Here is a 15586-nt window from a genome sequence, read left to right as displayed (position 1 = left end):
GCACAGATGAAAGAAGGGTATGTCAAAAGTGACCGAACAAAACACATACCTCCTAGATTCTTCTCATACACTCAAGATCTCATTAAGAACAACCAGATTGAAATGAGATATGTTCAATCCAGCAAAAACTCTGCTGATATTTTCACCAAAGCACTCCCAACTGCTATTTTCAGAACACACGTTCACAATATTGGAATGAGACATGTTCAAAAGATGTAAAAGATCAACGATGTCTACTTGATGGGGAGACAACTTTATACCGCACTCTTTTTCCCTTAGCTAAAGTTTTTTCCCACTGAGTTTTCTTTAGCAAAGGTTTTTAACGAGGCAGTAACTTATAGTTGATCTCCAAAACAAAATTTTCTATCCAAGGGGGAGTGTTATGATAATTAAAATAATATGCATATATGGATAGTCAAATTTGTACAAACTTTTAGTCAATTTTGTACCACTTGCATAGTATTTTTTTAGTAGTATAAATACACCATGATGGTATGCTTGTAAACTTGCACCATTTTCATAGAATTATATGAAATACACACTTATTCTCTCTACTAATATTTCATAAACAAATATAATTGTATTTGGTAGTTATAAGTTCTAAATTATAACAGCGTTATATTTTTAAAAATCGACAATTCCATAGCGAAACGCGGAGATGCACATATATTGTTAATTTAAAATAACATTTAAAATTCTCACGGGTTATACCTTTTAGTTCGACTTGAGTTGCGCTTCAACGACATGATCGTTCGCCACGAAATAATTTTACAAACTAAACGCAATAAAATACATTGAGAACCGAACCCCCGGCGCGAAGCGAGGGTTCGAACACTAGTTATAAACAAAAGGTAAAAATAAAAAAAGGTAAAACTTCATGTATGAGTATGTGTAATGTGTTTTTCACAAAATTGCTACTCCGTACTAATCTATACTCACGTACTTACATCGCTAAGTGATTAAAGTCCTATTTATTTTCGACGTATAATGATTTGGTTAACAAAGTTATGCTGGCGACAAGATACATTTATTTAGATTTGGTTAATTTGAAAATGGAAAAACAAGATGATTCATAGTACCCGAAGTGGAGATGTGGAATACTTAAAGAGTATGTGGTGCTTAGCTTGAAAACCCTCTCACATTTATGGTTATCAACACGAAATGGAACAATTAAGGGAGACTTAAATTCATGAAAATCAAGTCCAGCTAGCCTCGTAATATATAATTTTAAAAGATATGTAACATTTTGTATTTCTCGAACGTTTCTTGTTTGCTATTAATAAAATTCTTGCGTTTAAAAAAAAAAAAAAAAAAAAAAAAAAAAAAAAAAAAAAAAAACTTATAATAGTGATAACGATTTACGTACTTAAAAAAGGAGTTCATATGTAATAAAGTGTTTGTTTATGTTTATTCAATGTTGGTTATTGAATTTTACAAACTTTTATCATTTCCATAAATAAATATTATTTTATTTGATACTTGAGGAGTATGTCTTATTCATAAGTCTGTGATAAGGAAAAAACAAAGTGTCCTAAATGGTTACGCTTTCACGTGTTATCAATTTTTCGATACAAATGTGAAATCAGATTTTTAATCCCCAAATTTGTTCAGTTGTTGTTATGCGTGTATTTGTACATTATTATTTCGTCAACAATATTACTTGCAGTTACAGATTTCTATCTGATCGTATTTCAACTATTATCAAAATTTATATGTCAACAAACCCAATCCTTACATCAAGGTAATACTCATTCAATTACATCAATTCTAGGTTTTAACTTTCTAATTTCCGATTCATTTTGCATTGCTTATTTAATTATTATTACTGTAATATACTTACTCTATCACGTACAGTACATATATATATATATTCGTATATGTATAGATACATTCACGTGTAAGTATTGTATGACATGTGGTTTGGTATGTAACAAATGGAAACAGAGAAATCAATCCTTTTATTTTGATGTTGCCACACATGTGCCTTTTTAAAATTATGAACAGACATAAAATTGAACTGCAATTAGGGTGTGACACTTGTATAATCCCTTTAAATAATTGAAATCTGGATTTAGGTTTCAATAATTTGATTGAATTATTATTGAATTGTTATGTAACACAACACAAACAGAGCAATCAGTTTGATGAATTAGTTGCAAACCAATATCAAGTTTCATGAACCTGCAAATGTTGTTATGAATATGTTTAATCGAATACGTTGCTAAAGTGTTGAAGAACTGCAGAATTTTTTATTTTTATTTTTTAATGAATTGAGGTTGCTGATAATTAAAAAAGCATTTTGATAGGATTGGTTGTTGTTGATTTCTAGATGGGGGATCAAGGGTTTGGGTATACATTGGATGAAGCGCTTTCTGCGATCGGGTTTGGGAACTTTCAACTTATTGTGCTTGCGTATGCCGGAATGGGTTGGGTAGCAGAAGCAATGGAAATGATGCTACTGTCATTTGTAGGGCCCGCCATTCAGCCGGAATGGGGGCTTTCTTCGAACGAAGAGAGTTTGATATCAACTGTTGCTTTTGCTGGAATGCTCGTTGGAGCGTACTCGTGGGGTGTCGTGTCAGATTCTTACGGACGAAAGTAAGTCCCTTTATCAATGTATCTATTATCTATGATTTCGTTACAGTATTTCGTATTATGCATATAGCATTATAAATTTGCTCGAATGATGATAATTAAAGATGATAATTTCATACAGTATTGATATACCTGGCAATCGGGTCGGGTTTGGGTCCAAACGGGTCGAACCCAAAGGGTCTTTAACTGGTCCAAATGGGTCGAACCCAATCGGTTCGGGTCGGGTTAAGTTTTTAAGAATGAGTAAAAATCGTACAATGAGCATTACTAAATTTTGAAATCGAAACACGAAACTGAAAACTGAAATTGAAATGCAAAACTAAATGCTGAAAACTAATATTGTAGTGATGATCCTTTGATCATTGTTACTGATACTACTTTATTTCTTGATTTTGGTATTCAGGAAAGGATTTCTTGGTGCTGCTATAATAACGAGTGTAGCCGGGTTGTTGAGTGCTTTTGCGACAAATTATATAACCTTGTTGATACTTCGTTGCTTTGTCGGCGTCGGTTTAGGTTGTGGGCACGTGTTTACATCATGGTTTCTAGAGTTTGTGCCTGCTCCAAATCGAGGGGCTTGGATGGTCGTTTTCGCAACTTTCTGGACTGTCGGGACAATTTTGGAGGCTGCAATCGCCTGGGTAACTCAATCAAGCAAATTTCAGTTAAAAAATCTATTTTTTTATATTAAATTTTCTTGATTTTATTCATCTGATTTGTATATCAGTTTATCATGCCTAGATATGGTTGGAGATGGTTACTTGGACTATCAGCTATTCCATCTATTGTAGCATTAGTGTTTTATAATCTTATACCCGAGTCTCCAAGATACCTTTGTACACAAGGGAAATTAACCGAGGCGCAAAATATTCTCGAAGCTGGAGCAGTACTTAACGAAAAGAAACTTCCAGTTGGGCTCCTTGTTAACGATCAGATAAACGAGACGACTCACGAGGGTGAGTCATTAGAGACTACCTCGTTACTATCCTCCGTAAGAAATAAAACTGTAAAATCCAATCGGAACTCATCATCCATATTCATGCTTTTATCGCCGACATTGACTAGAACAACTCTTCTCTTATGGTTTTTGTTTTTCGGAAACACATTTTCATATTATGGCATCATATTGTTGACTTCACAATTAAGCATTGGTCAAAGTGGATGTGACTCAACAAATTTGAATTCAGAAAATATCAACAATCCTAGCCTTTATGTTAATGTATTCATCACTAGCTTAGCAGGTAACCCTACATTTTAGCTTCCTTCCATTATGGATTTTGCTAACGACAGCCCTAATCGTTAACACGCTTAAAACACTTGTATATAGCAGTTGGTTATTAACTTTATGCTGGCAGTTACCTGATTGTACAAGTGCTTTATGTGTGTTAACGACGTCCCTTACGGCTGTCGTTAAAAAAATCTGTTAGTTTTAAACTATTTCCAAAGTTTACGCAAACCTAATTAGACTAAATATGTATATTATTCAGAGCTTCCCGGGCTTGGTTTAGCAGCGTTGATATTGGACAAAGTGGGCCGTAAGATATCAATGGAAATCATGTTCGCAGCAGGATTCGTTCTATTACTTCCACTAGTGGTCCATCAAGGCGCAATATTGACAACGGGATTTCTATTTGGGGCCCGCATGTTCATTTCAGCAAGCTTCATTGTCGCGTGTATATACGCACCAGAGGTGTATCCGACAAATTTAAGAACAACGGGAGTTGGAATCGCAACAGCAATAGGCAGGATTGGTGGTATGGTGTGCCCTTTAATTGCAGTTGGGATGAATAGTGGTTGCCACCAAACACTACCAGTAATTATGTTTGAGGTTATAATTTTGCTGCTAGGATTATGTGTTATGTTGCTTCCATTTGAAACCAATGGGAAGGAATTATCAGACTCTATTGATTCACCTGTGCAGCATCCTCAAGTAGCTTAAGTTTCATAGTCAATATTTTCTCGTCGTTTTTATAATCATGGTGTGGGTTCGTGTGTTGATAATGCCCCACCCATATTTACATCACATTAAAGATTAAAGACTTGTACAATGATCATTACAACTGAAAAAGTATTTATCAAGTGATTCAGTTTGTATTTGTCGTTGAGTAAGAAATATATTTGATTAGTTATCCATTAGTAAATCTGGAGTTCTCATTTTACTGAAATGGGTAATTACCTTTTTTAATGATGCAAAAACATCTGAAAGAATAGGTTAAAATACAATAATAATAATAATAATAATAATAATAATAATAATAATAATAATAATAATAATAATAGGGTACTCTTCCTTGCTATGAATCTATGATGACACAAAAGGAAGAAATAAAACTACAAGTAGGATAACAGCCTTATGCTTCTTCTTGTATGCAACTGTTATGAATTATGATTATGATGTATGCAACAAGCCTCCTACGCGGATAAAAAAAGATAGTTAACTAGAAAGATCAAACGGGTTAACCAAGTAAAAAACCACCCATAATTGCCTAAGTAATTTTGATGATTGTAATTTATGAAGAATTTAGTACAGTAACAAGCAACAAAAATTAATTTTATAAATTTCAGAAACAAAATTACATTGGAGTATAATCTGATTCTATTTTTCTTCAATAAAGTATCAACAAGTTGAGACTATTAAGGGAAGTTGGGCCGTTAATGTAACCTAAAACTCAGTTAATCTTAGCTTTTGGTCTCCTTGGCTTTAACACTAACCATAGGACAAAGAACACAACCAAGAATGCAGGAATGGTGGTCAAGTCAAATTCAACTTTAACCTTTCTCTGTTTAGTGCAGTGAATCTGGTGCATGCTGGCTACCGTAACGTTCACATAATCTACAAACCTACAACAGATCAAATTAAAATATTAACATTATAAGGAGTATTAGACAACAAGGAGATGGTTCTGAACTAAGATTTTTAAAGTATGTCATTCCGAGAACCGCAAGAACAAACACAAATCCCCTATTCGTAAATATTAAACGACTAACGATAGTTCAACACACAGGGGTATTTTAGTAATTTCACAATTTCTTTTTTAATTCTTTTTCTTTAGTTTAGTTTTTTACCCAGTGAAACGGGGCCCACACACTCCTAGTTCTAAATAATTAAACGGCTAACCCTTTGGAAGCATCCTCCAGGCTAGTCAGAAGTCTCAACGCATCCACAAAACGTAGCTCTCCAGCAACTGTTGATATCTGAAGAATAATGTGCAGATATAAGTTGCATTAAAGAGATTAAAATACTGATATTATATGCCAATATGTTTTGCTTATATATTTTGAAAAACATAAGGTGTAGTTTTAACTTACTCGTTTCCATCGGTTAACAACATAGTTATATTTGTCCACCAACTGTCGCTCATGTATCTGGAAAGCCTTATAACTTTGTTCAGCTGGTACTTTGTTAAGAACCACAAAACATCTCTTAACTACAATTATTACTATGAAATCCGAAAAATATGGGTATGCTGAATGATCACATATGCCTTGTTCACTTTAACTACAATTATCACTATAAAATTGTGTATTCGTTCATATTATGTTGGCATGATGTGGCAAACGCTTTTGTTTATGATTAGTTAGTGTTTAATCCTGCACAATTATCAACAAATGGGAAGGATACATGTACGTTCAACAATTAAACGACGAATTGCTGAGTTGACTTGCTGTATAGACTCCTCAAGAGATGTTAGCATATAGCTGCGTGCAATTGTGTCAGATTGAAACTGTGAGATATGCCAACCTTGAGAAGTCACTGACATTGGGTTGAATCCGACTGACCATACCCAGTCCTGCCATGTAACAACAACCATATCTTAGTCCCACAAGTTATTTTTGACAGACATATTATGTCATGTCCAAGTATTATTTTTTATTATATTAGTATATTAGTTGTAACAACAAACTTCGATAGAAAATCCACATGAACATATTTCCAACTTTACCTAATTGATTCATGGAAGATGATTACAAAATCGAACATACACAATACCTCGATTGCAGTTTCATGAGCCTGACTGTAAACAAGCTGAAGGGGAAGCAAGCCAGCAAGATGTTCAGAAACAGCAGCCAATGCGGCTTTTATCGGCCTCCTGCATGTAGCACAGTTAAACTTTCAAGATAATAAAATCAGGTAACTTGCAGGTTTTGTGACAATGCAGATTTTGAAAATATTATATATTTAATACTAATTTCTAACAGTCAAATGCTGAAAACAAGAAACGATTAGCAGATGCAAAGTTCACCTCAAGTTCCACAATAGAGATTGACCGTTGCACTGTAGATGACTTTCCCATGATGATGAGTCAGACTGGACAACAATAATCATATCAGATAGTGCTTTTGCCTGATAATGTTTGTCCACTAACAACGGCTCTCCGTGAATAAACCAGAAAATTGGAACTTCGAGCGTGGACCTACTTTGAGCATGTGACCCTGCATTACAAAAAGCACTTTTTAATTCTACTAATAACTAAGTTACTAGTGTGACAACTTTATTTACCTCGAAATAAAGCAACAGACAACTGTGAAGATATGTTCAACCAGTAAATCCGTATTTTGGATTAATTTTAATGATGATAAATGACATAATTGGTACAAGATTATAAAATGAGAACCTTTAAGGGAACCATGATCACTTAGGCGTTGCAACTGATGTTGTAGAATAGAAGAATCAAGATACGAACGAACGTTTCTCCTAAATGTTCCATTAACAAGTAACATAGGTACAGCAGAGGCTCTTCGAGCTACAGAAAAAGCCATTGCCAAGGCAGGATCCTCTGAAAGTGGTAACCTATATTAACAAATAGAGACTTGATTATTTCAATTCCATTAAAGTGAGTGTATATAACCCATAAATACAAGTAACTCTGTAATTAGATATATAGATACGTAGAAAAATATACATACATGTGTTGACTGAACATTGGTGTCTGAGAAGGTAACAATAAAGAGGAGAGCCCATCATTGATAGCCTTAATATCCACAGGCAAATACTTGATATTTCTAACCTTCTGCATTTTCAAAACAAGATGAAGATTAAGCCTTATTGAGTCCATTAATACATATATAGATACGTACAATATTATATATATTACCTCCTGTGTAATGAAAAATAACTGGAAGGATATTTTCTCATAAAGATGAAAAGCCCCATCAGCAATGGAAGGTGATATAACGTGCCTCATAGAACCCCATAATGTTGCTCCCATATGTGCTAGGAAGGTGTCACGTGCAACAGTGTAGTTGTGAATTTCCTAAAAGACGAAAACTTATGATGTAAAACCGACAGTTGTATCAAATAACTGTATATTGTATGCGTAACTACGAAAGTATACCTCATGATTATTATTATTATCACTGAACAAATTCCAGCTCTCCATTCGTTTTAAGGCATCCACAGCCTTTTGTTTATGACTTTCAACAGATTCATCATTTTCAAATGACTCGAGCTCTGTTTTTAAGTCCCGCATTCTCTCGTCAAGCTCTGAATTGAACAAAATAATCATCAAGTGATTGAAAGTACCAAGAATATAAGGATTAGAACATTTACAAAAAAATATCTGAAGAAATAACTCCATATAGAATATTAGAATACCTTCACAAAGGGCAAGCTTCGACCTTCTTCCCCAACAATGCTTGAAAGCAAATAGCTCATATATATCAATCTCTGCTAAAAGGATATCTATAGCTTGATGATCTTTCTGGCAAATATAAAGTACAGTGTATGTTAGGCAGAATGAAATCATAAGGAAAAACGATACTTTTTCACTAAGATGAAAAACAATTTAATCGAGGATCATGAAAAACCTTAATCAACTAACAGAGTCCTTTAAAGCCATTGAAACAGAAGAAACTATAATCGACTGGCCTCAATAACATTTCCTATGATATCAATTGACTAGTTCTTTTTTAAAGACGTATAAGGAAAGTTGATTCTGATCCTGCAAATTAGTTTATCTAACCAGCAAAAGTAGGTTCAACTGGCCATATCTATCCATTACAGCTTGATAATATAGCCACATTTTTTCTTATGTAAACGAATAGCATTATAAATCAAAAACCACAGTAGAGGGCACAAAGATTATGTAACTTTACAACAGAGAATAATTTCTAGAAAATCAAGTACATCATATATAATGGATAACCTAAGTTAAGATACATACATCTCCAAACGCAGCAAACTTCTCCTGAATTGCATCCTGCAAGTGATCTTCAGCCTCTTCTTCCGTCATTTCTGATATCCACATTAAAAAAACAACTAGTAGATAAGCATACAACGACAGATACTAGCTCAAAAGCATGGCCAATAATAAGACATCAAGATGATGTATATCAATTTTTCAACAAAATGACTTTCAGGAATTATGTCTAAAAAGTAATGATCTTAGACCATGTAAGATGGAAGGTTTAAGTAAACTACATTACAGTGTAAAGTAGGAAGCCCCCCTTAAATCCAAATTCCATCGCCATTTTAGCAAAGTGACAAAATGTTGCTACAATAAGGTAATTGATGTATTTAGGTGATAGTTAAGTACCTGCAACAGCACCAATTGTTTTTTCAACATTTGGTAAGCTAAGTTCTGTACGTACACCTTCTCCACCAACAGCGGGTCCCCAAGAGAAAGGGCCTGCACTTAAATCAATAAATGCCCACCTGTCCTTTCCGATCCATGTATCGGTAAGACATTCTGCATGAAGACCGCTCAAATCACCAGATTTTAGATCCTTTGCCCACTGAAGCTTCATGTCCTCATTTTTTCCATTCAAAAGCTTCAAACATGACATAGTACATCATTAGATTGCAGGTACGCATAACTTTTAGATTAAGTCCTCTTTTAGACATTATATATTTTTAATACGCACTATGACATACCTGAATAACTTTGGCTTGAATAATATCAGCCACGTCTTTGTTTTGGTATAGCCTCTCAACATTGTTTAATGCATTAAGGCAGCTATTGTACCATTCTATCTGAAGTGTAACAAAGAACATGTTAGACCAAATGAAAGATGTCATTAACTGTTCTATCTACATAGTAAGCTTTTACACAGGTCGGGTTATCTAAATTAAATCATTATATTATTGAAACCAATCACTGGACCAACACAGCCATTTAAAATTGTAATGAGAAGATACAGCAAAGCCTCAAAAAATATACTCAATTAAGGTCTTGTTTGTCAACAATTACAATAACTGGTTTTGCTTTTACATAACACACGTAATCACCTGATAAAAACATTTGGCAACCACTTTTTCTCTAATGAAGAGTAATGCATTAGAAAAATACACAGATACACAAAGCTTGATTACATAATCTTGAGTTTAAGGTTTTCAAAGAATTTGTTAATAGGTTTTTAGGTATAAAACACAGGTCTGGCTTTTGGACTTAAACGAGGCTTGGTATCATATCCATCAGTGACAAAAAGTAACTGACCGTGTCGGTTTCTTCTGATATTGTCCAAGAAAATGGCGCCATTGGATGCTTTTCGTACAAGGGTCTCTTGATTTTGTCGATAGCTGCAGAGTTGTTTATTTGTTAAAGCATTCAAGCACTATCTATACACATTTTACGAAGTAGTACGTCTGCATTATTATTTCATTAAAGAATAATATAATTGCTACACACCAAAAGCATTTTCTGTTACACTTCCTGACTGAAGGATTTTGTCTTGTAAACTCTTATCCTGCAAGCAACAATGGTGCGGTCACTGGCCAGTTCTTCAATGATGAATTATTAAAGTCTCCAAGAACTTAACGCATGAGCAAATTAACAAACAACTCAAAATGGATTTTGCATAATCTTATAGGAGTGCTAAAGTAAACATGCACACACGCATACATACATGAAGAAGCAGTGTCATGTGGTCATGTTTAGCCAGAAAAATATGATGTACATTAAGGGATAAGGGTATGCCGACATACACCCAAAAATGTAAACTTGCTTTGCAATGCACTTTTTGTGCACCCTATAACATTGAACTTGTAAACTGTTCGGCCACACAGAGAGGAACACTTAAACAAGTTCAATGATGTAAGGTGTACAAAGAAGTACGATGCTATTACCAGCAATTATCCTACAAAGAACACAGCTGATACCATATAAAAAGGTCCAGATTCCAAAACTAAAAGGATGAATGAAAGTACCTCCTTGAGATAATTCAGTTCACTCTCTGATAATCCTCTCCTGCAAAACATTATCATATCAGCTATAAGATCATTCTATGAGATCTAGCAGGGGTGAAATTAATTACTATGTCATACTGAAGATAAAAACAACACGGGCCTCCTCTATACTTTTCAAATTTATTTAAGTACCATCCATACACATAAAATGAACACCGATGCATACTCATATCACCAGTTTCCCTTATATAATTTACGTTTTTATCTAAAGCTATACAAAATTTGTATCCGTTATATAGTTACATCTTTAGAAATATTCAAGTAAGGTATATATAAGTTTTACATGAGTTTAATTAACCATTTCAACTTAAGAAATATGAACCATCTGAATCAATACACTTATTTCGTGGACAAAAACGAATTACATAAATTATAGTATAGCGTTTTATTTCTTATCATTTTCAAACAGATGTATATGTTCAAGTCCGTAATACACATGAAATAAGCAAGTTAGAAATAAATAGTATTACGAGTCTTGTGTCAAGACTTGGGTAAGTTTTCATCTTCTTTTCCAGAGACATATAATACCCATGCAATACAAGATACTTTTGGTTAGAAAAGATAGTAGTCGATCTTATGACAGAAAAAAAAAAAAAAAAAAAAAAAAAAAATGCAATAAGGTTTGACATATTGAAACAACATATCCTTATTAAAATAGATATGCATAAACATATATAGCATCATGCTTCATTCACAATTCAAAAATTTTCTGATAAAAGTTACTGTATATAGAATCATATAGAAATATCATATAGCAGTAATTACAAAGCATCTCAGATAAAAGATCAAAATAAGAAAGCTATATAGGAAAATACTCACCTATAGCCGTATTTACCTCTCTTTGCATCACGCTTAGGATTCAATACAAAAATATTATATGCATTATCTAGGTCAAGATATTCAACAAGACTGGTGAAGAGAACGTCCATCATGTCCACATCCACTTGCCAAAGACGGTCATCCCTTCAAAGAGAAACGGTTATCAATAAAAATGGTGAAAGTCCAAAGCAATCTACTTGTTTTAAGTTCACTATATAAAACTACACATGTATATACCAACACTAGAGAACATCACTATGAAAATAACAAACAAAAAAAAAAGGACCAGCCAAAAAGGAAAGGTATTCCAATTACTAATATCAGTATATAAACTGACATTTGTGATGATATATACCTGGTATGATTGACATCATCCTTACGAGAGAAGACACCAATAGCATGCTCAAAAATGGAATTTACTTTCTCACTCATCTGGATAGTGTGAACAGAAAAGCTACAGAAGCAAATGAGAATGTGTATTCCCAAAGTCAGCAAACTAACACATAACAAAAGACACTATCAACCTTACATTTGCTAACAAAAATTAAACGATATGAGTAGTGAGATACTTGTAATTGAGGTGACTGACAAGAGGAAGATGGTGCTGATGAAGACTTCTATCTATCCTGTTTTTGTAGAACGGTGCAAGAACGTCTTCAGTTTGTGGAATCCTAGTGTGTTCAAATATATGATCAATTTTTGTGAACCAACGCTCAAGTTCTTCGGCATGTAGCTTAAAGGCTGTATGAATAATTAAGTATCACAAAGATAGATTTATTAGCACACAATGTAGTAGAAGTTCAACAATGATAATCAAGTCACCAAAGGCAGATAAGGTCAACGGCTATTTACCTTGGTTCCCGCTCCCTTCAAATCCTATAAAGATAAAATTCACGGGAACTGGAAGATACATATGTTCAACTTCTAAAATCTGTAGATAATTGGCTATATTCCCTGTAACAAAAGGAACAAAATTCATGTCTCTTTCTAGCATCAGTGATTACATAATGAAATATAATGTGTCGCTATCACTAACACTAATCTTAAAAAAGGGACACAATTTGAAATCAATGAATAATTATAGTTCATGGAAGCATTAAATGAATAACAAAATGCCATTATAAAGTTACAGAAGAGAATTGAATATGAGTACCTGCCTTGGTGTAATTAAGAATGTTTGATTTTTCAACCATTGTAGTCTTCAAATCGTCAAAATCTGCAAGTATTAGTCTAGAATAAACTACAAGATACGAAGAAAAATAACTAGAAAAACAACTTTGCAATAAATAAAAAATGCATTCGTCAAACAAGCAATATAGAAAGAGCAAATAAGACACGGAGAAATAATCTAATTTAAGAACAGATAAGATGTATGCATACCACTTCGTATAACAGATTCACTCCAGAATTTACTCCTCTCTTTGAGATTAAACAACGAAAATACTGACGAGCTCACCGATTTACGAGTCCCGGGCGATCCATATGATTTGCCTGCTAGTAACTACAAGAGGTACAAAGAGAACTATCAATATACGATTGTTACAATCACTATACACAAACTTTACACAGTCTGCTAGCTTCTTCTTAATCCCGCACGACCCTCTGACAGCATGACCTAACAATTTGTTAGGTTTTCTAAAACCAAATTACTCTGTACCACTTAACCTTTGGCTTATCGCTTACAACTACACGCATACTTATTTTTCGCAGATAAAATCACCATTTCACGTTCAAATTATCTTCAACCATATGAATTGTAAACAGTATTAAAAATTTTAACTTCCAAACATGCAAACTGTTAACAACATACATTCAAAGCACAACTGATCTAAGCATATGAGCTTACTAGTTACAGGTCTGATTTATATAATCAACAAACGTAACCAGAACATTACCTACTAACTGCAGAAGTTGAAATTCAGACGATTAAATCCTCAAATTCTGGTAAAATAAAATAATAATGAGATTAATTAGGTGTTTAACTTACCAGCAACAGTAGGGAAATAAGGGAGAGGAAACGGATCAAGTAATCCATCGGAGCCCTAATTCAAAGTTTGTAACAACGAAATCGAAACAGATTGTAATTGAGTTGATATATGTAACTGATACTTTAATATTTGTGCCCTAAAAGATCAATTATCAATTAGCGGGAGGAAAGATGGATCTATAAATAGTCTAACAGTCTACGAGCAGAGGTACTCAATATTGAGTTGAATATTATTTTATTTTATCGGAAAATAATCAACCGGATTAAAATCGAAAATCGGTGAGCTCGTCAGTATTTCAGCATTTATGCATATAAAGTATAATACATTTAATTTTTATTAATTAATTTTTATTTAATTAATTAACTATTACTATTACCAATATAACTAACTGACAAAATAACTGATAGACAAAATTTGTCTTATTTTTTTTATGAATAGTACTATTTAATTTTTCATTTTTTACAAATTAACCCCCTAACTTTCATTAAAATCCAAATTGAACCCCCTACTTTATACCTATATTATAAACTATTATTTATCCCATCACTAACACCAAAAACACACACCACGCTTTACAGGCTTCTGCACTGCGTTCAAACAGTAGGACCCACATAGGCCACTACTGTGCTACATTTTTTTTTGTCTCCAAAGATAAAAGAAGCAACTTTCTTAAAAGGAACAACCCTTCAATGCTACCAAAACATGTCGAAAAATATTTTTTTTTTTACAAAATAGATTAACTAACTTTAACGCTAAAAGAAGCAACTTTCACAAAATGAACAACTCTTCAATGTTAGATGTCGAAAAAAAATTCTTTTTTACAAAATAGATCCACAAAAGGAAAGACTTTTTTTCTTTAACTCGCATTAAAAACGGAGCCCCCGCCGCGAAGCGAGGGCTCCACAACTAGTTAGTACAAAATATAAACATATTAATTAATTGGTGGAGTGTAATAGAGTACTTGAAATTACACGTGTAATTACGGGTTTTTTTAAACGAAACAATTTAGTTTAATGATATGTTTTAATTATTAAGTAAATGTAAATGCTAAAGTCATTTAGTTTAATGACCCACGAATTCCGACTAACAAACTTGTCGTTGTTTTAGAAACATAGAGACATGTACTTCATATGTAACGTAATTAATCACGTAAAGAGAATCTATATTTAAATATTAATAACTAATAGTATAATATAATTATTATTATTATTATTATTATAGTTATAATAATAATAATCACTAAGACTTGCTTAAAAATTGAGTATTTATATTTTTAATAATAATTATTAGTAATAACAAATGCATCTTGAATTTTTTTAAAATTGAAATACAATTATTATATGAAGATTGTACAATACGCTTCAAAATTTGTACATGTGATCATTGAGTGTTTTGTAGTAGATTGTATAATTTGTTTTAAAGTTTGTACACATGGTCATTTGGTTGTTTTATCATAAGATTGTACATAATGCTTCAAATATTGTACATATGATCATAAGGTGTTTTACCATAAAATTATACATAATGCTTTAAATATTGTACATATGGTCATGGAGTTGTTTTATCATAAGGTTGTACATAATGCTTCATATATTATATAATTAACATGTTAATATTTTTATTAAATACAAATAATTATTTTAATGACGATTGATATCGGCTAAAAAGTCACATTTTTACCTCGATATTAGGGCCCAAAAATGATAAAGTTCCAAGCTTTTATCGGCAAAATAATCACTTTCTTAGTTGATTTTTTAGATTTAGTCGTTACGAAGACGATGCAAAAAGAATCAAATCAATCGGAGCTACAACAAAAATTCTAGAGCGAAAATGGTGAAAAACAAGTTACGACCCCGAAAATCAAGTTACGATCCAGCAAAAATAGCAGACCAGGGCAAGCCATCCGGCTTGCCACAAGGGGAAACGGCCTGCCATGCATATGCCCAGGTCATTCAGGCTGCCAGGCCGTACGGTTTCCATACGGCCTGCCAGCCGTATG

General features: G+C 33.2%; 2 protein-coding genes across 3 annotated transcripts; one reads left to right on the top strand and one right to left on the bottom strand.

Annotated features, from left to right (window-relative positions):
• The first annotated feature begins 1548 nt into the window (after positions 1 to 1548).
• Positions 1549 to 4728, top strand: LOC139872423 (organic cation/carnitine transporter 7-like). The gene is made up of 5 exons (XM_071860297.1): positions 1549 to 1741; positions 2330 to 2598; positions 2999 to 3236; positions 3323 to 3836; positions 4083 to 4728. Exons 2-5 carry the CDS (start codon positions 2330 to 2332, stop codon positions 4532 to 4534), a joined length of 1473 nt encoding a protein of 490 aa, XP_071716398.1. The 5' UTR covers positions 1549 to 1741; the 3' UTR covers positions 4535 to 4728.
• Positions 4729 to 5133: 405 nt separating this feature from the next.
• Positions 5134 to 13835, bottom strand: LOC139872162 (uncharacterized). 2 transcript variants are annotated; one of them, XM_071859989.1, is made up of 24 exons: positions 13587 to 13835; positions 12980 to 13100; positions 12753 to 12815; positions 12452 to 12553; positions 12169 to 12340; positions 11955 to 12053; positions 11600 to 11743; positions 10742 to 10781; positions 10224 to 10281; positions 10032 to 10114; positions 9470 to 9568; positions 9132 to 9366; positions 8760 to 8830; positions 8192 to 8297; positions 7932 to 8080; positions 7692 to 7850; positions 7504 to 7607; positions 7212 to 7387; positions 6840 to 7029; positions 6587 to 6686; positions 6218 to 6386; positions 5905 to 5987; positions 5714 to 5790; positions 5134 to 5436 (listed from the first exon to the last, which is right to left on the bottom strand). In XM_071859989.1, exons 1-24 carry the CDS (start codon positions 13632 to 13634, stop codon positions 5265 to 5267), a joined length of 2820 nt encoding a protein of 939 aa, XP_071716090.1. In that variant the 5' UTR covers positions 13635 to 13835; the 3' UTR covers positions 5134 to 5264. The 2 variants fall into 2 exon arrangements, with proteins under 2 accessions (XP_071716090.1, XP_071716091.1); XM_071859990.1 differs by lacking the exon at positions 13587 to 13835 and having other exon boundaries at positions 12757 to 12815; positions 12980 to 13036.
• Positions 13836 to 15586: the final 1751 nt, after the last annotated feature.

This window comes from Rutidosis leptorrhynchoides, chromosome 10 (genome assembly GCF_046630445.1).
Source record: "Rutidosis leptorrhynchoides isolate AG116_Rl617_1_P2 chromosome 10, CSIRO_AGI_Rlap_v1, whole genome shotgun sequence".
NCBI classification, from domain to species: Eukaryota; Viridiplantae; Streptophyta; class Magnoliopsida; order Asterales; family Asteraceae; genus Rutidosis; species Rutidosis leptorrhynchoides.
This window is presented reverse-complemented; position numbering and strand designations above follow the sequence as displayed.